The sequence below is a fragment of the Piliocolobus tephrosceles genome, chromosome 14 (assembly GCF_002776525.5).
Source record: "Piliocolobus tephrosceles isolate RC106 chromosome 14, ASM277652v3, whole genome shotgun sequence".
NCBI lineage: Eukaryota > Metazoa > Chordata > Mammalia > Primates > Cercopithecidae > Piliocolobus > Piliocolobus tephrosceles.
The window spans coordinates 77370739-77392474 of record NC_045447.1 but is presented as its reverse complement, the minus strand read 5'-3'; the positions used below and the strand labels follow the sequence as shown (position 1 = coordinate 77392474).

General features: G+C 38.3%; 1 protein-coding gene across 3 annotated transcripts in view; it reads left to right on the top strand.

Annotated features, from left to right (window-relative positions):
• JAK2 (Janus kinase 2) overlaps positions 1–21736 on the top strand; it is a 156516-nt gene that overhangs the window by 29863 nt on the left and 104917 nt on the right. For all 3 annotated transcript variants that reach the window (XM_023213175.2, XM_023213177.1, XM_023213176.1), the window contains one exon: positions 13432–13680. In XM_023213175.2, coding sequence (XP_023068943.1) covers positions 13461–13680 — 220 coding nt within the window. In that variant the 5' untranslated portion in view covers positions 13432–13460. The remainder of the gene's footprint in view (positions 1–13431; positions 13681–21736) is intronic.

The following is a 21736-nucleotide window of genomic DNA, read 5'->3' as shown; positions in this document are numbered from 1 at the left end:
AAAATTTTTTTACAGTGACAGTCTTGCTCTGTTGCCTAGGCTGCAGTGACGTGGCACCATCCTAGCTCACTGCAGGCACAAACTCGTGGGCTTAAGCCGTCCTCCCACCTCAGCCTCCCAAGTAGCTAGTACTACAGGTGCACACTACATGCTGGCTAAGTTTTAGATTTCTTTTTTGTAGAGACAGGATCTCGTAATGTTGCTGGGGCTAGTCTTGAACTCCAGGCTCAGGCGATCCTCTTGCCTTGGACTTCCAAATTGCTGGGATTGGAGGCGTAAGCCACAGCACCTAGCATATGTATGTTTTAAATAGAGTCTATTTCCTCTACTCCGTCATTCTAATCCTATCTACTTTTGATCTTCCCTTTAAATTTCTGATTTGCTGATAGCACCTTTTCTTATTTGTCAGAGCTGTCATGAATTCGTTTATATAAACTTTTAATTTTACTCCTTTTAGCTATTGTTGTTACTTGTTTTACTTTTATATCTATTTTAAGCCCTACCATACACTGTTGTTACTCATGCTTTAAACAATTGTCAATTGTCTTTCTTTTTTTTTAGGCGGAGTCTTGCTCTGTCACCCAGGCTGGAGTGCAGTGGCATGACCTCCGTTGCAACCTCTGCCTCCAGGGTTGGCAGTTCTGCCTCAGCCTCCTGAGTAGCTGGGATTACAGGCGTGTACCACCATGCCTGGCTAATTTTTGTATTTTTAGTACAGACCGGGTTTCACCATGTTGGCCAGGCTGGTCTTGAACTCCTGACCTCTGGTGATCCACCCACCTCAGCCTCCCAAATACTGGGATTACTTGTGTGGGCCACCATGCCTGGCTGTCAATTGTCTTTTAATACATTCAAGAAACAGAATAATAATAATAATATACTTCCTCACATATTTACTATTTTTGAGCTCTTCATTCCTATCTGTAAACCCGAGTTTACATGTAATATTTCCTTTAATCCAAATGATTTTCTTTACCAATTCTTGTAACATGAGTTTGTTGGTGATGTACTCTCTCAGCATCCATTTATCTGAAAACATACTTGTTTTGCCTTGAATTTTGAAAATTCTTATTTTTTATAATACAACAGATCCAGTAGTATGAGAATTATTTTTCAGGATATAGAATTCTAGGTTGACAGCTTTTTTTTCCCCTACTCCCTACGAGTACTTTGTCTTCTGGCCTCCATTAGTTCTGAAGAGATGTCAGTTCTGTTTCTTGTTTTGGTTCTCCTGTATGTATGTGACTGCTTTTAAGATTTTCTTTTTGTCTTTGGTTTTTAGCAGTTTGGCTATAATGTGACTAAGTATGGATTTATATAGATTGGATTCAGATGAACTTTTTGGATTGGTGGTTTGATTTTTTTAAACAAACTTAGAAAACATTTAGCCAGTATTTTTTCAAGCATGTCCTCTGTTCCACTTATATGTATCACACTTTGTTGCTCTTGTTGTTGTTCAGTGGTGTGGTCATGGCTTTCTGCACCCTCAAACTCCTGAGTGCAAGTAATCCTCCTACCTCAGCCTCCCAAGTAGCTTGGACTATGGGCACACAGCACCATGCCCAGCTAATTAAAAAAAAATTTTTTTTTCATAGAGAAGGGGTCTTGCTATGTTGCCAGGGCTAGTCTTGAACTCCTGGACTCAAGCAATCCTCCTGCCTTGGCCTCCCAAAATGTTGGGATTAAAGGCGTGAGCCATGACTCCTGGCTTAGATTTCTTGATATTGTAGAGTTTACATATGGCTTCTTTACCTTCATGCATTATATTAATTTTTTTACTGTAAATTCTATTACATATGTATCATAGTAAACAAAGTCTTTAAATTCTAACATTTGGGTCTGCTGTGGGTCCATTTCTATTATATATATTTTTCTTTTAACTCTTCCATTTTTCTTTTCATGTTTAATAAGTTTCATCTGACTATTGTACATGATGGGTGATAGTGTAGAAACTCCAGATGGTGTGGATTTCAATCTTTCTCTGAAGTAATGAGTTTTGTTCTAGCAGGCAATTAAATTACTAGCAGATCAACTTGATCCTGTGGAGGCTTGGTTTTAGGCTTTGTTGGGACAGGTCTATTTCAGTTTTGCCATTAGTTCTGGTAAGTGGCTCTTATTCTTCCAGTGTGGCTTTTCTGGAGTTTCAGTGGAAAGCCTGAGATATTTACCAGTTCCCTCTAACACTAAACCCTGACTCTTCAGGACCAGATAGCTATTGAAATCTCTTCCCAGTTCTTTCAGATTTCTAGCTATTACCTCTCCCTGGGCTTGGATTTTCGTCCTATGGATGGGGATTCAAGAGTCAGGCCCCACTGGCTCCCATTTTCCTGAGATTTCTGCTCTCAATTTTTAGCTTTTCTAGCAGCTCCAAACTTCATTCTCTGATACTTTCACCCAGTAAGACTGCAGCTTTTTACAAGAGCTCTGTCCCCTCCTCTGGCCCCTGCCTGTACACAACAGACCGTATGTGTAGTTGTCTCAGGATGGAAGAAAAGTGTGGGCTTCATTCAGTGTATTCCTCTTCTTTCAAGGGTCATATCCCTCCTGATTTGTATCTGCTTTTGTTTCCTTGACAATGCCTTCAAATGGTGTTTTTATAAACATATATTTTTAAAAAGTTTATAATTGTTATCAGGAACATTAGTTAGTATAAACTACTCTCTCATCAAAAATCTATATGTTAAAAATTACTTAAAATTGTTATTATTTATCATTTCCTTGGTGTTTGGGGCAGAAGAGAATGCACATGATTTTTTTGAACTTCTCATTAAGGGAGGCAACCCAGCCTTGGTCTGGAGATTCTGAAGTTATATTGTATGTGTAATAAAATAATTATTTTGTTATTTTTATGAGCATAGCATTAATAAATTAAATATTTAGTAAGATTTGTATCTCAGGATTTTTCTACCTGCTAAGACTAGATTGTTCGACAAGGCAGATGAGGTTCTTTGTTGAGTTATAAGGTATTGAAGCCTATAATTTAGTAGTGGAAAGAGCACATAGCAAGAGTTGTATGATGAGATTGGAGAGGTAGGCAGCAAACAGATAATGGAATTTTAGTCTAAACATTCGTAAAATATGAGGGTGGCTCCTGTGTGGAGATTAGGTTACTGGGAGGCAAAGCAGACTTAGAGAAAATAGTTAGGAGGACATTGCAATAATTCAGGAAATAAATAATAGCTGTTTAGTGTATGATGGTAGTTGTGGAGAAAAAAGCCATTGGATGGATTTGAAATATAGTTTGGAAGTAAAACTATCAGTACCTATTGATGGATTGGATATAGGGGTGAAAGAAAGAGAAGAATAAAGGTTGACCAAATTCTTTTTGTCTCAAAGTATGAAAGCTTGTTAAGACCTCTTTTCTGTTTGTATTTTCTTTCTTGCTCAATAAGAAAACAACCCAAAACACTTTTTTCTAATAACGTATATCTTCTTCTTTTGTGATAAAAAAAATATGAGTGGTCTTTAGAGTACAATACAAAATTCTTTTACATTTCACCTCACCATATTTAGTTTTACCAAAGTAGTATAAGAATAATTGTAGGAAAAACATAGTTTATCTACTTGGACTATAAAATTTTGGTATACTAAAAAAAAGTAAATCAAAATGTTTATATCTTGCAATAGAATGCAGAATCACATGGATATTAAAGGTAGTATCAGACCACTCCATTGCCTTTTGGGAAATTTCTGTGGAAAAGTTGAGAAGCACTGACCTATCTGAACCTTCCAATCTAGCCAAACTTGTCTCTGCTTTGTTCTAGGAACATGTTGTGTACATTCCTCTTTCCATGTTTTGCATGCTTTTCTCCCTGCCAATAATGCCCTGTTTTTCATTACTTGTCAAAATTCTATTTTTCTTTTAAGGTTCAGCCTATGTTTTAATTATTGTGTGAAACTTCTAAAACCTTTCTTTGTTTTTAGTAATTATGATCATTTTCTTCTTGTCATTTTGTAGCACTTAATTTTTAAAATTTATTTTGTACTTAGATGATGTATAATTTACTATAAATCATAGATTTTTAAGAGTTGGGAGGAACAGTGGAAATTTAATTAATTTTATTATACAAGTGAGGAAGATGAGATTCATTTGTCAGGTAACTAGTTTGCAATAAGAAAGGGTGAAACTTATTTTTGGGTCTCTTGGCTCCCAGGTTAGTAATTTTTCTAATCTACTGCATTACTTTATGTATATTTATTGATCTGAAATGTTATGTAGTATATGAGTAATGTTTGAAATTATGTAGTATATGAGTAATGTTTGAAAATAAGAACTTTTAAAATGTGATATTTGAGGTACTGGTTTTCGAGTGTATGTGTACAGATTGACTGAGATTTATTAAAACTTGTATTTACTCTTTCTTTTTTTATTTTGGTAGAGACAGGTTCTCACTATGTTGCCCAGGCTGGACTTGAACTCCTGGGCTCAAGTGATCCTCTCACCTTGGCTTCCCAGAGTGCTGGGATTACAAGTGTGAGCCACTGTACCCAGCCTCTTATTTACTCTTTATTCAACAGATTTATTAATCAACACATGTTGATGAAACTTAATTATAGCTTTTATATACTCTTCATTTATTCAACAATTTTCATGTGTCAGAGAGTATCCTGGGCACTGAATGCAGTACTAAATAATACATTAAGGTTCTTACCTTCAGGAAACTTTCATTCTAGTGGTACAAGACAGTGAGCACAATCATAATCTAATCTATGGTGGGAAAACATCAGAACAGCTGTGGCCACTTGAGTGGTCAGAGCAGGGATTGATGGAGAAGGGGCATGAAAGAACTTTTTGGGATGCTGATAATTTCTTAGGGCTTTGGGTTACATAGGTATATGCAGTGTCCAAACCTATTGACTGGTACACTTAAGATTTGTGCATTTGATTGTATTTAGGAGGGAAAAATCCTGTAAAACTAGAATAGATGTAACTTATATGAGAGTTATAAAGGACAATATGTTAAACACTCATGAAACCACCACCCACCCCAGGAACTAGAACATTGCCAGCAGTTTGCACCTACATACATGTTTCTCCCTAGCTATCCTCCTGTCTGTCTTGCAGAAGTAACCATTGTGTATTGTATTTTAGGATTAACATTTCCTTGATTTTTGATTTTTTTTTTTTTTTTGGCAGAGGGTAGGTTTAACACATGTATATGCCTAAACAATGTACTATTCAGTTTTGCTTGTTTTTGAAATTTAGAAAAACGGTATTTTACAGCTTACAGTTTTCTGTAACTTACTGCTTCTACAACATTGTATTTTTAAGATTTACCCATGTTGCATAAAGCTATAGTTCATTTATTTTAACAACTGAGGAACAGATTCTATACTATAAATGCACAAAAGTATTTACCTATTTTCCTGATAGTTTGGATTGTTTGCAGTTTTTGCCATTGGAAGCTGAGGTGCAATGAATATTCTTGTAATGTGTTTCTTGGTGTAAATATGCATGAGGTTTGTGACTAGATGAAGCATTGTAGCAGTTCTCAGAATGCGGTCTCTAGAGGATGCCTGGGTATCCTAAAAACCTATTCAAGGGTTTAATGAAATTAAAATGATTTTCATAATAATGCCAAGATGTTAAATGTCTTTTTCATTGACTTGACATATGCACAAATGGTACAGAAGTAATAGTGAGTGAAACTGCTGGCACCTTAGCACAAATCAAAGCAGTAATGCTGGCTGGAGTTGTGATCACTGTATTCTTTTTTTTTTTTTTTTTTTTTTTTGAGACAAGTTCTCACTTTGTTACTCAGGTTGGAGTGCAGTGCAGTGGCATGAGCACAATCACTGCTTACTGCAGCCTCGACCTCCTGGGCTCAAGTGATCCTGTTGTTTTCTTTCTTGTCATGTACTTCCAGGAAAAGAAAAAAGCCAATTCAAGTCACTTAATTCTTTTGATTCTTTTTCGTAGAAAAGCATCAGTGCATTTTCTAAATGATTAAAATTCAGGAAACATTTACTGAGTGCCTATGGAATTCTGGGGTATGTGTGTATGCTTAAGGCAGTGTGATTTCCAGTTAACATCCTTTCTGTTCTAAACACATGATTGCGTCGTATTAAAATATAAAAAGAGGGAAAAAAATCCTGAATAAAAATAGATCAAGCTGTACATACATATAGATTATAAGTGCAAAATAATGAGTGTGGTTAAAGCCTATGCCATGCTTGCTGGGTTTCCTGTACAGAAGTAGGCATTGGAGACAGTTTTACTCTTGTGGTACAACATGGACAACTAGAGGCAGGTCCAGGATGTTACTTTTACTGCCAGCCATCGCTTCCCTCTAAATAGACTATTGGAAGGGGAACCTCCTGCCAAATGCTGCCTATTGCTATAGCTTTGGATAAGTTGCAAACTTAGGAAGATGAAATGATATGATTTAGGAACTCCAGGATAAAGCGAAGTATCTCCTGCCTTGTGACTGACTGGATCTGCATCGTATCAGATACCTCCTCAAGGCAGGAATTTTAACCTGCTGTTACAAGACCTGGTTCTAGATATATAGATAGCCCAGTTAGGCTAAGTTGTGGCAGCCACAAATTGTTAGATGAGTAGGGTGACCACAGACTGTGTATGTGTGTGTGTTGAGGGCGAGGTGAGGAATGGTGCAGTGAGCCTGCAAACCAAATTGCAAAATATATGAAGAAATGCAGTGCTAAGAAAAATAGTCAACAAAATTAAAAATTGAAAAATGAATTTTTTCCTGATAAAATTTAAAAATGTAGGTAAACCTCTAATTGAAATGTAACACACAAACAGGGAAGTATGCTACTCATAAATGCACAGCTTAACAAATTTTCATAAAGTGAACACACCTTTGTTAACCACTACTTAGATCAAGAAATAGAATATCACCAGAATTACTGGCAGAAGGCATCCCAGAGGTCTCCCTGTGCCTCATACCAGTTATTCTCCATGCCCTCCCACTATCCCAGCCCTGCCAAGCTAACCATTATCCTAACTTTTTCACCATGAGAAAGAAATGGAGGGCTATGGAAGTGAGCTTGAGAGGCTTCCATGGTCAGTGAACAGTTCAGGTAAAATAATTTAGAGGAAATAACAAAGAAGTAGCATTTGACTGCATAGTAGCTGAGAATTTCCTAGAATAGAAAAAAGACATGAATCTTTAGATTAAAAGTATATCGTCACTTTTGATCAAAATAAAGAAAAACCCACATCAAAACCTTTCCAAAAATATTGCAGAACATTGCTGCTAATGCAAACAAGTTTTAAACTACTTGAGGTAAAGCAATGACATGTAGGAGTGATAGCAGACTTCATATTTATGTTAATAGATACCACAAAACAATGCAGTAATATCCTTAAAGTTCTGGGGTAAGAAAATTATAAATAGGATTTTGAGAGTGAGGGCAACAAATTTTTTTCAAAGACTACAACTTAAAAACCCACAGAGCCTCACTGAAAGTTCTACTAAAAGATACATTTCAGCAGGAAAAAGTGAGTCCAGAAGGAAGACCAAAAACAATGGTGAGCACAAAACAATCCAAAGTCAATGGTGAGCACAAATTGATAAAATTCTAGCAAATTTACTCCTTACTGCTAAGAACTTCATTTTAATTAACTTTCTATCTTTTCAGAAAACCAATTCTTAGATTTGTTGATCTTTCCCATCATTTTTATAGTCTCGATTTCATTTATTTCTGCTCTGAACTTCATTATTTCCTTCCTTCTGTTAACTTTGGGCTTTGTTCTTCTTTTTCTAGTTCCTTGAGGTGTAATGTTATGTTGTTTGACATCTTTTCTCCTTTTTGATGTAGGTATTTATTGCTATAAACTTCCCTCTTGTAACTGCTTTTGCTGCATTTAATATTGACTATAATAAGATATGATGTAATAGATTTCAAGGAATTATGTATTTTTGAACAAATTAATTCCTTAAAGTTGCATATCCAATCACAGATGAACTTCAAAAATCTTGTAGTTTTATATCTGTTACAGTAATTGCAAGGTTTTGTTGTTTTGATATATTAGAAGTTCTAGAATTGTTAAATCCTCTTGATGAATTAATCCCTTTATCATTATAGAATTACCTTCTTTGTCTCTTTACTGTTTGTGACTTAAAGTCTGTTGTATCTGATATACCTTTGCATGGAATATCTTTTTCTATCCCTTTACTTTCAGTCCATGTGTATCTTTAAAGGTGAGACAAGGTTTTATAAGTAGCATATAGTTAGGTCATGTTTTTTAATACACTCAGCCATTCTCTTTTAAGTGGAAAGTTTAATCTGTTTACATTCAAGTTTATTCTTGATATGTGAAGGCTTATTCATGTCATTTTATTTATTGATTTCTGGTTGTTTTGTAGGTCCTTTGTTCTTTTCTCTCTCTCATATTGTTTAGCGTTGTGATTTGTTGGTTTTCTATAGTGATAACATTTGAATCCTTTCTTGTCTCTGTGTGTTTGCTTTACCATTGGGTTTGATACTTTCGTCATCTGTTTTTCATAATGGTAGTAATTGTCCTTTTTTGTTTGTTTGTTTGTTTCTTTTTTGAGACAGGGTTTTGCTCTCATTCTGTCCTACAGGCTGGAGTGCAGTGGTGCGATCATGGCTCATTGCAGCCTCGACCTCCATGGTCTCAGGTGTTCCTCCTGCCTCAGCCTCTCAGGTAGCTGGGACTACAGAAGCCTGCCACCATGCCTGGCTAATTCTTTTGTATTTTTTTGTAGAGATGTGGTTTTACCATGTTGTCCAGGCTGGTCTTGAACTCCTGGGCTCAAGCAGTCTGCCTGGCTCAGCCTCCCAAAGTGCTAGGATTATAGGCCGGAGCCACTGTGCCTGGCCCTAACATTGTTCTTTGACTTCCAAATGTAGAACTCCCTCAAGCATTTCTTGTAGGTCTGATCTAGTAGTGTTGAATTCCCTCAGCTTTTGCTTGCTGCAGAAAAACTTTCTCCTTTGCTTAATGAAGGATAATTTTGCTGGGTATAGTATCCTAACTTGCAGGTTTTTTTTTTTCAGCACTTTTTTTTTGGATTTCTTTATTTTTTATTTTATTATACTTTAAGTTCTAGGGTACATGTGTACAACATGCAGGTTTGTTACATATGTATACATGTGCTGTGTTGGTGTGCTGCACCCATTAACTCGTCATTTACATTAGGTATATCTCCTAATGCTATCCCTCCCCTCTCCCCCCTTCCCACAATAGGACCCGGTGTGATGTTCCCCTTCTTGTGTCCAGGTGATTTCATTGTTCAATTCCCACCTAGGAGTGAGAACATGTGGTATTTGGTTTTTTGTCCTTGCGATAGTTGGCTGACAATGATGGTTTCCAGATGCATCCATGTCCCTACAAAGGACATGAACTCATCCTTTTTTATGACCGCATACTATTCCATAGTGTATATGTGCCACATTTTCTTAATCCAGTCTGTCACTGATGGACATTTGGGTTGATTCCAAATCTTTGCTATTGTGAATAGTGCCGCAGTAAACATATGTGTGCATGTGTCTTTATAGCAGCATGATTTTTAATCCTTTGGGTATATAACCCAGTAATGGGATCGCTGGGTCAAATGGTATTTCTAGTTCTAGATCCTTGAGGAATCACCACACTGTCTTCCACAATGGTTGAACTAGTTTACAGTCCCACCAATAGTGTAAAAGTGTTCCTATTTCTCCACATCCTCTCCAGCACCTGTTGTTTCCTGACTTTTTAATGATCACCATTCTAACTGGTGTGAGATGGTATCTCATTGTGGTTTTGATTTGCATTTCTCTGATGGCGAGTGATGATGAGCATTTTTTCATGTGTCTGTTGGCTGTATGAATGTCTTCTTTTGAGAGGTGTTTGTTCATATCCTTTGCCCACTTTTTGATGGGGTTGTTTGTTTTTTTCTTGTAAATGTTTGAGTTCTTTGTAGGTTCTGGATATTAGCCCTTTTGTCAGATGAGTAGATTGCAAAAATGTTCTCCCATTCTGTAGGTTGCCTGTTCACTCTGATGGTAGTTTCTTTTGTTGTGCAGAAGCTCTTTAGTTTAATTAGATTCCATTTGTCAGTTTTGGCTTTTGTTGCCATTGCTTTTGATGTTTTAGACATGAAGTCCTTGCCCATGCGTATGTCCTGAATGGTATTGCCTATGTTTTCTTCTAGGGTTTTTATGGTTTTAAGTCTAACATTTAAGTCTCTAATCCATTTTGAATTAATTTTCATATAAGGAGTAAGGAAAGGATCCAGTTTCAGCTTTCTACTTCTGGCTAGCCAATTTTCCCCGCACCATTTATTAAATAGGGAATGCTTTCCCTATTTCTTGTTTTTGTCAGGTTTGTCGTTCCATTCTCTCCTGGCCTGTAATGATTCTGCTGAGAAATCTGCTGTTAGTTTGATGGAGCTTGCCTTAGAAGTTACTAGACACTTTTTTCTTGCTGTTTTTAGAATTCTCTCTTTGTGTTAGAGTGTTGACAGTTTGACTCTAATGTGTTGTGGAGAACCTTTTGGAATTTTCTTTTTGGGGCTCTCTGACCTTCTGTATCTGGATGTCTAAATCTCTTGCTACACTTGGGTAGTTTTCAGCTATTATTTCACTTACCAGGTTTTCTATTCCTTTTGTATTTTCATTGTCTTCCAGATACTGAAAATTCTAATATTAGGTTTCTTTATGATATGCCATACGTCATGCAGGCTTTGTTCATTCTTTTTTTTTTTTTAGTTTTGTCTCATGAGGTTATTTCAGAAGACCTGTCTTCAAGTTCAGAAATTCTTTCTTCTGCTCAATTTAGTCTATTGTATATGCTATATAGAATGTACTTTTTATTTCATTAAATGAATTCTTCAGTTTCAGGGTTTCTTGTTTTCTTTTTAAATGATACCTCTCTCTGGTAAATTTCTCATTCATATCCTGAGTTGTTTTTCTGGTTTCTTTGTATTGTTTATCTGTATGCTTTTGTATCTCCCTGAGCTTCTTTAATATCATTTTTTAAATTCTTTTTCTGGCATTTCATGAATTTCTTTTGGATTGGAATCTTTTGGTAGAAAATTATTGTGATCCTTTGGTGATGTCATATTTCCTCATGTTTCCATGTTTCTTGTGACCTTACTTTGATATCTACACATCTGGTGTAATAGTCACTTCCATTTTTTTTGCATTTGCAAAAAAATTTCATAGGGTAGGACTTTTTCCTGAAGATTTGTTTGGGGGTGTCGGTTGGCCAGGGCACTTTGGGTTTGAATCTGAGTGCATGCAGTAGTGTAGTCTCTGTAAGATTTTTTTTCCTCTGTAAACAGCATCAGTGGTATCTGTGATTTCCTCAGTGGCATAGTGTATGGTTGTGAAGGCTGTGTTGAACTTTTGCTGGGGATGGTGACACCAGCTGAACTGATCCTCAGTCCTCAGTGGTGGCAGCAGTTGGACAACCATGCCTGTACATTAGCCCCAGGGTGGCTTACATTAGTAATGGTGTTAGTGGGTCCAGGCAGTCCAAGTTTTGGGTCTCCAGGTGACTTGTTTGGGTACCAGCAGTGGCAGTGACGGGCTGGGCGGCTGAGTGGGTCCACAGGCCCCTGGGCAGTGAGCATGGCATGGGCCATGTCAGTAGCAATGGTAGGACAACCTCTGGCTCTCCAATTGTCTGTGCTTATGTTGGCAGTGACAGCAATAGGCTGGGTAGGCAAGTTCCAAAACCTGCAGGTGGCAAGTGTGAGTGGGAACCAGCTGTGGTGGTAGTGGCAGGTTGGGTGGGTCACATCCTCAGACCCCCAAGTGGAATGCTCAGTTGACACTGGATGTGGACAAACTGGTGCGATCCCAAGGCCCCCAGATAACATGCTTGGGTACTTGGCAGTGGGGTGCTGAACTGGGCAGGATGAAAATATCCTCAGGTCCTCCAGTAGTGTGAGCAGGTGTTGTTTATGGTGGGCAGGAACGGGATGATTTCCAATTTCCTGGTGGAATGTTCAGGTGGGGGCGGCAGTGGCTCTGCTGTGCCCTGATGCTGGGGAGGGGTGGGGTTGCTCTCAGTGGGAGCAGTTGTAGGGAGCTGGCTGGGGAGTGTGCACTGCAGCTGCAGGTGGAGTCTGCAGATGTGATGAAGCTATACTCAGGGTGCATGTATTTTGACACTAGCGGCAGCAGTCTGCAATGGTGGCATCTGTAGGTGGTAGAACTTGTCCTCAGGGCACATACAAATGTATGGCAGCCCTTCTGCTGGGAGCAGTGGGGTTACTGCCAATGGCTTGTGCTTTGGTCCCATAGGCAGCAGCCAGCAGTGGAAGTGACTGTGGGTGGAGGATGTCAGTGGGGCTCTAGGGGTGAGGGATATGCGGGGGCTATTGGACTCCAGGGTAGGATGCATTCTGGTGGGGGTTGGGCTTTAAAACTGGCACTGTCATGTAGCTGCTTAGGAATTGGGGGTATGTTGGATCAGCGTAAGCTCCCTCTCTAAGGCAATGTCATTGTGCAATCTCCAGGCAGCTCCTATGTTACTCCCAGGGCCCATGAAAGTTGAGAGGCTCTCTTGTGTCTGGGATTGCAGGAATTTGTGGTGAAAATGTGTGCCACTGGGAGTCTCTCACTTACTCTTTCCCCACATTTTGCAGGCTCTCTAGGCTTCCGGCTGATCCTGGCTGAGCAGGCTGCCCCACTTCCCTCTCCTTCCTTGCTTTAGGTGTTTTCTATCACTTCTCTGTTGAATTTCAGTGTTCTCTCTTAGACGAACTATTCGAAGTGTGATTATCTACTTGCTACTTTGGTTCTTCTTTGTGGAGGAGGCTAGTACCAGATATTTCTAGTCAGCCTTCTGGACCCCTCTTCCCCCAATTTGAGATCTCTTCTTCTGTTGTCTGTAACTGAGTTTAATGCTTGTTTGTTCATGTTAGGAATTTATATCATCTTCCTCAATTAGTTTGTTAACTGGAATTTTATAATCTTTGTCCACAGGAAGTTTAAAATGTGTGATTTCTTTCATTATGCTTTGTATGTAGTAGTACATGCTATTTATCCAGCTAATGGATTTGACAGCCATTGCTGTCAAGGAGGAGTCCTTCTTTGTATATGAAGGATGCCTTATCAATATTATTTATATTTGTAACTTCATTCATTCATTCATTCATTCATTCATTCATTCATTCATTCATTTTTGAGACGGAGTCTCGCTGTGTCACCCAGACTGGAGTGTGGTGGAGTGCGGAGGCTCACTGCAGCCTCAACCTCCCAGGCTCAAGCGATTCTTCTGCTCTGCTCTGAGAGTAGCTAGGACTACAAGTGCGTGCTGCCACGCCCAGCTAATTTTTTTTTTTTTTTTTGTATTTTTTTTGTAGAGATGAGGTTTCACCGTGTTGCTGAGGCTTGTCTCCAACTTATGGGTTCAAGCTATCTGCCCACCTTGGCCCCGCAAAGTGCTAGGATTACAGGTGTAAGACGCTGCACCCAGCCCATTTGTAACTTTATTGTTTTCTCTTACAGGCAAATATTCTGAAAAAGACTGCGTGGGAATGGCCTGCCTTACTATGACAGAAATGGAGGAAACATCCACATCTTCTATATATCAGAATGGTGATATTTCTGGAAATGCCAATTCTATGAAGCAAATAGATCCAGTCCTTCAGGTGTATCTTTACCATTCCCTTGGGAAATCTGAGGCAGATTATCTGACCTTTCCATCTGGGGAGTATGTTGCAGAAGAAATCTGTATTGCTGCTTCTAAAGCTTGTGGTAAGCATTAAAAAACAGCCTTTTCCTTTTTAATCCATGTATTATTGTTTTAATTATGCTATGCTAATACTAGGTACATGCATAATATATATATTTTATTTTTTTAATGCTTGTATGTCTGGCATGTGTGTTTTCACATGCACAGAAAATGAAAGTGTTACTGGAGTACAACTTATGGTGAATCTGCTTTGGGCTAGGTATCAAAACAAACTGATGGCCATAAATGTTTGCTGAGTATTCTTTATAATTACATATATAATTACATCCTGTCATGGGCTATCTCATGACGTAAGTTAATATTAAAGCTAGATCCTGAGAGCAACATGAAAGCAAAGAATTAATGTTTTGAAATATGTATTTGATTTAAAATCTTGATTAAATGGTTGACAAACCATCATTTTCTTCTAGTTAGCTTCTGAAGACCTTTGCCAATCTTTCCTCATATATATATATATATTTCTCATATCTTTGGTGTATCTTGAAATCATTTTTACTCTTGAGACCTGATTATATTATCTGTGGACCAAAACTATGAACCAGAGAACTCTTTCTGTAGAGCTAACACATTTTACTAGACCACTGAGGTTACTATAGAGCCTTTTATCATGGTATCTCATTTTTAAATGTTCTTTTAATAGAAAGACTAGTTGACGAATAATTTTTGTTTTGAAGAATTGTAGTATGATTTTATTTGTAGAGGTAAATTAACTGTCTAATATAGTATTTATAAGAATGTATGATGACATCAATTTATTCTGTTTAATTTAAGATCAGTATAGGTCAGAATAGCCATTAACTGTAAGTTGGAGGAAGCTAGGTACATTTCAAGTTCCTTGTAGCTATTTTGAAAAATACAATACATTGTTGTTATAGGTACATTTCAAGTTCCTTGTAGCTATTTTGAAAAATACGATACATTGTTGTTAACTATAGTCACCCTACTCTTCTGTCAAACATTTGAACTTGTTCCTTCTGTCTGTATTTTTGTGCCCATTAACCAACATCTCTTCATTTCCCCCTTCCCACCTATATAACCTTGCCAGTCACTGCTACCAATCCACTCTACCTTCACGTGATCAACTTTTTAAGCTCCTACACATGAATGAGAACCTGTGATATTTGTCTTTCAGTTCCTGGCTTATTTCACTTGACATAATGACCTTCAGTTCCATCCATGTTGCTGTGAATGACATGATTACATTCTTTTTTATGGTGCCATTGGGCCCCAGGGGAGTACGCATTCTGTTGTGAGCTGGGCTTCCAAAATGTCACCTTGCTGTAGCTGCTTAGGACTCAGGGGGAGTGTGGGACCCAGTGTGAACTTCCTCACTGGAATAGGAAATGCTTTTGTGCTGTCTCTGGGCAGCCCTCTATGTTAATTTTTTGTCCTGCAAGGGTCTAGGGTCTCTCCTGTGACTAAAATTGCAGGGGTTCACAGTAGGATGTGGACCATTGGGCATCTCTCACTTACCCTTTCCGTATGTGGAGTCTCTCCCAGCTTCTTGCCACTCCCGGCAGAGCAGGCTGTCTTGTTTTGTCTCCTTCCTTGCTTTTCTACTGAATACCAGTGTTCCTCTTGGATAATCTACTCAAAGTGTGATTATATACTCATGGTTTTAGTTTTTAGTGGGGGAAGTGGGTATGAGAGACCTCTAGTCAGTGATCTCGACTATATTGTAAAGTCTGTATTTTTTGTTTTATATAGTCTCTGAAATCTCTGATCTTTTAGCTTGTAGTAAGATTTTAGCTTGTAAGATTTTTTTAGCTTGTAAGATTTTTTTTAGCTAGTAAGATTTTAGCTTGTGAGATTTTAGCTTGTAAGATTTTTAGCTTGTAAGATTGATTTTTAGCTTGTAAGATTTTTTTTTTGACAGATTTTATTGAATTCCTAGAGCCAAAAGAAAATAATAGAAAAGAACAACTCTTTCAGTCTTTGCAGATTGGCTCTGTGTTGGGGCACTCATTCAGTGTTTACCCAGTCCATTTACAACTCTGCCTTAGCCTTCCCTTCCTGCTTGTGCTGACTCTAAAGAACAGCTTGAGGTGAAAGCTTAGGGTCTTTTCTTCTAATTGCCATTCCTTGGGCATGCATGTGGCTTTTCTACTCTCCAATACATAGAGATGCTTTTCAGTGCTGTCATTTCCCAAAGAAACTCTCCTCTCTCATCTCTTTTGGTTTTCATTGTGTTTTCAGTGTGTTTATTGTTTGCCTCAACTTTAGGCCTCTGCTCCAGGTTGTTCATTTGCAATGTTTTCAGTGAATGTCTTCTGTGTAGCTGCTTTTCTGCCCGAGAAAGTCCTGAATTAAGTGGAACATAGGTGTGCTCTTTGCATTGTTTCTTCAGTCAGTCCCCAGTCAGGTCAAAAGAAAGGAAAACAGTTTTTTGAGATTAAGGTCAGCTCTGTTCACTCCAGAGCCAGGGACCAGAGTTTCACACTGGGAACACCAATTGCCATCTTCAAGACTTTGCTTAACTAGAGGGAGTGAAGCAGGGGTTGCTAGGCAGGATGTGGGGGTAGTGGGTGGTTAAGGGAAAGTAAAAATGCTGCACAACTTTCTTGCCATTTTTAGTTGCTGTTTTCTTGATTCAGCATTTATCTGATTGCTGCATATCTTTGCCTATTTTCTATAGTTTATATGAAGTTCATTCTGACAGTTTTTACTCATTTTTCCCCCCTATTGCTGTGGAGAAGGATAGGCCCTTGGAACTACCTACTCCACCATTTTCACTGATGTTACTCTTTTACTTCTGTAATCATGGAAGTAAAGTTTAAGATTTTTCTATCCATATTATTGAGATTACCCTTGGTATCATAGTCAAACTAAATTCACAAAATGTGTCAATTTTTCTGTTCTCTCTTGGTCTATTCTCTGTGATAGTATACATAAGATGGAATTGTCTTTCATGTTTGATTGAACTCAAATATAAATCTTGTCTGGGCCTGATGGTGGTTTTTCTTTCTTCTTTGTTACGCTTCTTCCTTCCCTTCTTCTGTCTCTTTCCTGCTCCTTCTTTCTTTTCTTCTTTTGTTTAAGTGGATAGAGTTTGTTCCCTTTTTTTTTGATGGGTATTTTTAAAAATTATTATCATACTTTAAGTTATAGGGTACATGTGCTCAACATGCAGGTTTGTTACCTATGTATACATGTGCCCTGTTGGTGTGCTGCACCTATTAACTTGTCATTTACATTAGATATATCTCCTAATGCTATCCCTCCCCCTTACTCCCACCCCACGACAGGCCCCAGTTTGTGATGTTTCCCTTCCTGGGTCCAAGTGTTCTCATTGTTCAATTCCCACCTATGAGTGAGAACATGCAGTGTTTGTTTTTTTGTCCTTGGAATAGTTTGCTGAGAATGATGGTTTCCAGCTGCATCCATGTCCCTGCAAAGGAAACGAACTCATCCTTTTATATGGCTGCATAGTATTCCATGGTGTATATGTGCCACATTTTCTTTTCTTTTTTTTTTTTTTTCCATTGCTCAACAATTTTATTACTAAGGAACCAGTGATGAATGAAACACAGCTAAATATCATTGCTGGCCCAATCATTCAGTCATTGAAGTTAATAACATTTTATCTGCTCCTTGAGTCTGTGACACCTTCTTCTAAGTGTTGGTGATGCTTTAATGAAAGAAAAAAGAAAAAGAAAGAAAAAACAGACCAAAACACATCCTGCCATTGTGGAGTTTACATTCTAGCATGGGGAAGAAGGAACATAAGGAAACAATAAACATTGCAAATTATGTGAATGACAGAAGATGAAAGAGGCTATGGAACAATACAGATTGTACAGACAGCATAAGGGGGACTCAAAACTGAAGTTAAATTGTAACTTTAAATCATGTCTTTAACATGCTGTCCCTGCTGCCTTTTCAGTTAAATGCTTTGGCTCTGAGGTTCCCTTTAGGGCCGCCCCAGGCCTCAGTCATCCTGGAATCTGCTGCTGCTAATGGGAAACATGGAATTCAAATTTAATGGCAGTGTTCATTTTAATTGAGAACTCCTTTCCTCCAGGGCCTAGCAAGCTAATTTAGCATGCTTTTTAATTGATAAGTTATTTCCCTAAGCTGGGTTCATGGTCCAATTGAATTAGCCAGTATCTCAATTAGATTTGCCGGAAAAGCCATATGTAAAATACTATTTAGGCTTACTAAGCTAACCTTTTCAGTTAAACCAGCCCCTTTACTGCTCATAGAAGGAAAGATAAACAGAATAAAAAAAGCTTTGTCATTACGATTTTTGTGCTGGGATGATAGAAACCGCTCTCCACTTAAAGCAGAACTGAGTGCTCTCCACCATAACCACATTGACAGTATCATCTACTTTAGGTACATATCCATCAGGAAGTTTCACAGAATCCAAGGTGAAAAAGATATTATTACTTATCACCCCATTTCTTCCACGTATGTGAGTAATGCGGACCTGTGAGTATAAATAATGGAAATGATTATGAGAAAGCCCAATAATCACTGTAACCAGCGTTCACTTTCTCACTCTGGGTCCTGCAGGTAACTTCGATGCAAATCGATAATTCCCAGCCTGGTTGACCCGTTGCTAACACCAGGGGTGCTTTGTAAGGATCCTCATGTCCACGCTCCACCACAGACCAATTAAATCCGGCTCTTCAGGGAAGAGGCCTGGGTCTCTGATGAGAAATCCTGCTCTAAATATTACCAAAATATGTCCATTACCCTCTATTGCCCTGAATTTCCTGGTCATATTCAGACTCCAATACCCAAATCATTCTCAGCATTTACTGTTAAGCTCAAGTCCCACAACACACTTCATTCATTCTTTCCCTACAATTTTCTGGCACAAAGATTGTTTTTCTTCCTCCTGTTGTTGGAAGATTCTAATAACATTTGGGTATCAAGTAAAATGATGTGCCACATTTTCTTAATCCAGTCTATCATTGATGGACATTTGGGTTGGTTCCAAGTCTTTGCTATTGTGAATAGTGCCACAATAAACATACGTGTGCATGTGTCTTTATAGCAGCATGATTTTTAATCCTTTGGGTATATACCCAGTAATGGGATGGCTGGGTCAAATGGTATTTCTAGTTCTAGATCCTTGAGGAATCACCACACTGTCTTCTACAATGGTTGAACTAGTTTACAGTCCCACCAACAGTGTAGAAGTGTTCCTATTTCTCCACATCCTCTCCAGCACTTGTTGTTTCCTGACTTTTTAATGATTGCCATTCTAACTGGTGTGAGATGGTATCTCATTGTGGTTTTGATTTGCATTTCTCTGATGGCCAGAGATGATGAGCATTTTTTCACGTGTCTGTTGGCTGCACGAATGTCTTCTTTTGAGAGGTGTCTGTTCATATCCTTCGCCCACTTTTTGATGGGGTTGTATGTTTTTTTCTTGTAAATTTGTTTAAGTTCTTTGTAGGTTCTGGATATTAGCCCTTTGTCAGATGAGTAGATTGATTCTGTAGGTTGCCTGTTCACTCTGATGGGTAGTTTCTTTCGCTGTGCAGAAGCTCTTTAATTAGATCCCATTTGTCAATTTTGGCTTTTGTTGCAATTGCTTTTGGTGTTTTAGACATGAAGTCCTTGCCCATGCCTATGTCCTGAATGATATTACCTAGGTTTTCTTCTAGGGTTTTTATTTAAGTCTAACATATAAGTCTGTAATCTGTCTTGAATTAATTTTTATATAAGGTGTAAGGAAGGGATCCAGTTTCAGCTTTCTACATATGGCTAGCCAGTTTTCCCAGTATCATTTATTAAATAGGGAATCCTTTCCCCATTTCTTGTTTTTGTCAGGTTTGCCAAAGATCAGATGGTTGTAGATGTGTGGTATTAATTCTGAGGGCTCTGTTCTGTTCCATTGGTCTATATCTCTGTTTGGTACCAGTACCATGCTGTTTTGGTTACTGTAGCCTTTAGCATAATTTGAAGTAAGGTAGCGTGATGCCTCCAGCTTTGTTCTTTGGCTTGGGATTGTCATGGCAATGCGAGCTCTTTTTTGGTTCCATATGAACTTTAAAGTAGTTTTTTCCAGTACTGTGAAGAGAAGTCATTGGTTGCTTGATGGGAATGGCACTGAATCTATAAATTACCTTGGGCATTATGGCTATTTTCACGATATTGATTCTTTCTATCCATCAGCATGGAGTGTTCTTCCATTTGTTTGTGTCCTCTTTTATTCCGTTGAGCAGTGGTTTGTAGTTCTCCTTGAAGAGGTCCTTCACATCCCTTGTAAGGTGGATTCCTAGGTATTTTATTCTCTTCAAAACAATTGTGAGTGGGAGTTCACTCATGATTTGGCTCTCTGTCTGTTATTGGTGTATAAGAATGCTTGTAATTTTTGCACATTGATTTTGTATCCTGAGACTTTGCTGCAGTTGCTTACCAGCTTAAGGAGATTTTGGGCTGAGATGATGGGGTTTTCTAAATATACAATCATGTCATCTGTAAACAGGGATAATTTGACTTCGTCTTTTCCTAATTGAACACCCTTTATTTCTTTCTCCTGCATGATTGCCCCGCCCAGAACTTCCAACACTGTGTTGAATAGCATTGGTGAGAGAGGGCATCCCTCTCTTGTGTCAGTTTTCAAAGGGAATTCTTCCAGTTTTTGTCCATTCAGTATGATATTAGCTATGGGTTTGTCATAAATAACTCTTATTATTTTGAGATACATCCCATCAATACCTAATTTATTGAGAGCATTTAACATGAAGAGCTGTTGAATTTTGTCAAAGGCCTTTTCTGCGTCTATTGAGATAATCATGTGGTTTTTGTCTTTGGTTCTGTTTATATTCTGTATTACATTTATTGATTTGCGAATGTTGAGCCAGCCTTGCATCCCAGGGATGAAGCCCACTTGATCATGGTGGATAAACTTTTTGATGTGCTGCTGGATTCGGTTTGCCAGTATTTTATTGAGGATTTTTGCATTGATGTTCATAAGGGATATTGGTCTAAAATTCTCTTTTTTTTTGGTATCTCTGCCAGCCTTTGGTATCAGGATGATGTTGGCCTCATAAAATGAGTTAGGGAGGATTCCCTCTTTTTCTATTGATCGGAATAGTTTCCAAAGGAATGGTACCATCTCCTCCTTGTACCTCTGGTAGAATTTGGCTGTGAATCCCTCTGGTCCTGAACTTTTTTTGTTTGGTAGGCTTTTAATTCATCAATTTTAGAAGTTGTTACTGGTCTATTCAGGGATTTGACTTCTTCCTGGTTTAGTCTTGGGAGGGTGTTTGTGTTCAGGAATTTATCCATTTCTTCTAGATTTTCTAGTTTGTTTGCATAGAGGTGTTTATAGTATTGTCTGGTGGTAGTTTGTATTTCTGTGGAATCGGTGGTGATATCTCCTTTATCATTTTTTATTGCGTCTATTTGACTCATCTCTCTTTTCTTTTTCTTTTTTATTAGTCTTGCTAGCGGCCTATCAATTTTGTTGATCTTTTCAAAAAAAAAGCTCCTGGATTCATTGATTTTTTGAAGGGCTTTTTGTGTCTCTATCTCCTTCAGTTCAGCTCTGATCTTATTTCTTGCCTTCTGCTAGCTTTTGAATGTGTTTGCTCTTACTTCTCTAGTTCTTTTAATTGTGATGTAGTGTGTCAATTTTAGATCTTTCCTGCTTTCTCTTGTGGGCATTTAGTGCTACACATTTCCCTCTATACACCGCTTTAAATATGTCCCAGAGATTCTGGTATGTTGTATGTTTGTCTCATTGGTTTCAAAGAACATCTTTATTTTTGCCTTCATTTCGTTATGTACCCAGTAGTCATTCAGGAGCAGGTTGTTCAGTTTCCTTGTAGTTGGGCAGTTTTCACTGAGTTTCTTAATCCTGAGTTCTAGTTTGATTGCACTGTGGTCTGAGAGACAGTTTGTTATAATTTCTGTTCTTTTGCTGTACATTTGCTGAGGAGTGCTTCACTTCCAACTATGTGATCAATTTTGGAATAAGTGCGATGTGGTGCTGAGACCGAGTCTTGCTCTGTTTCCCAGGCTGGAGTGCAGTGGCATGATCATGGCTCACTGCAACCTCTGCCTTCCGGGTTCAAGTGATTCATCTGCCTCAGCCTC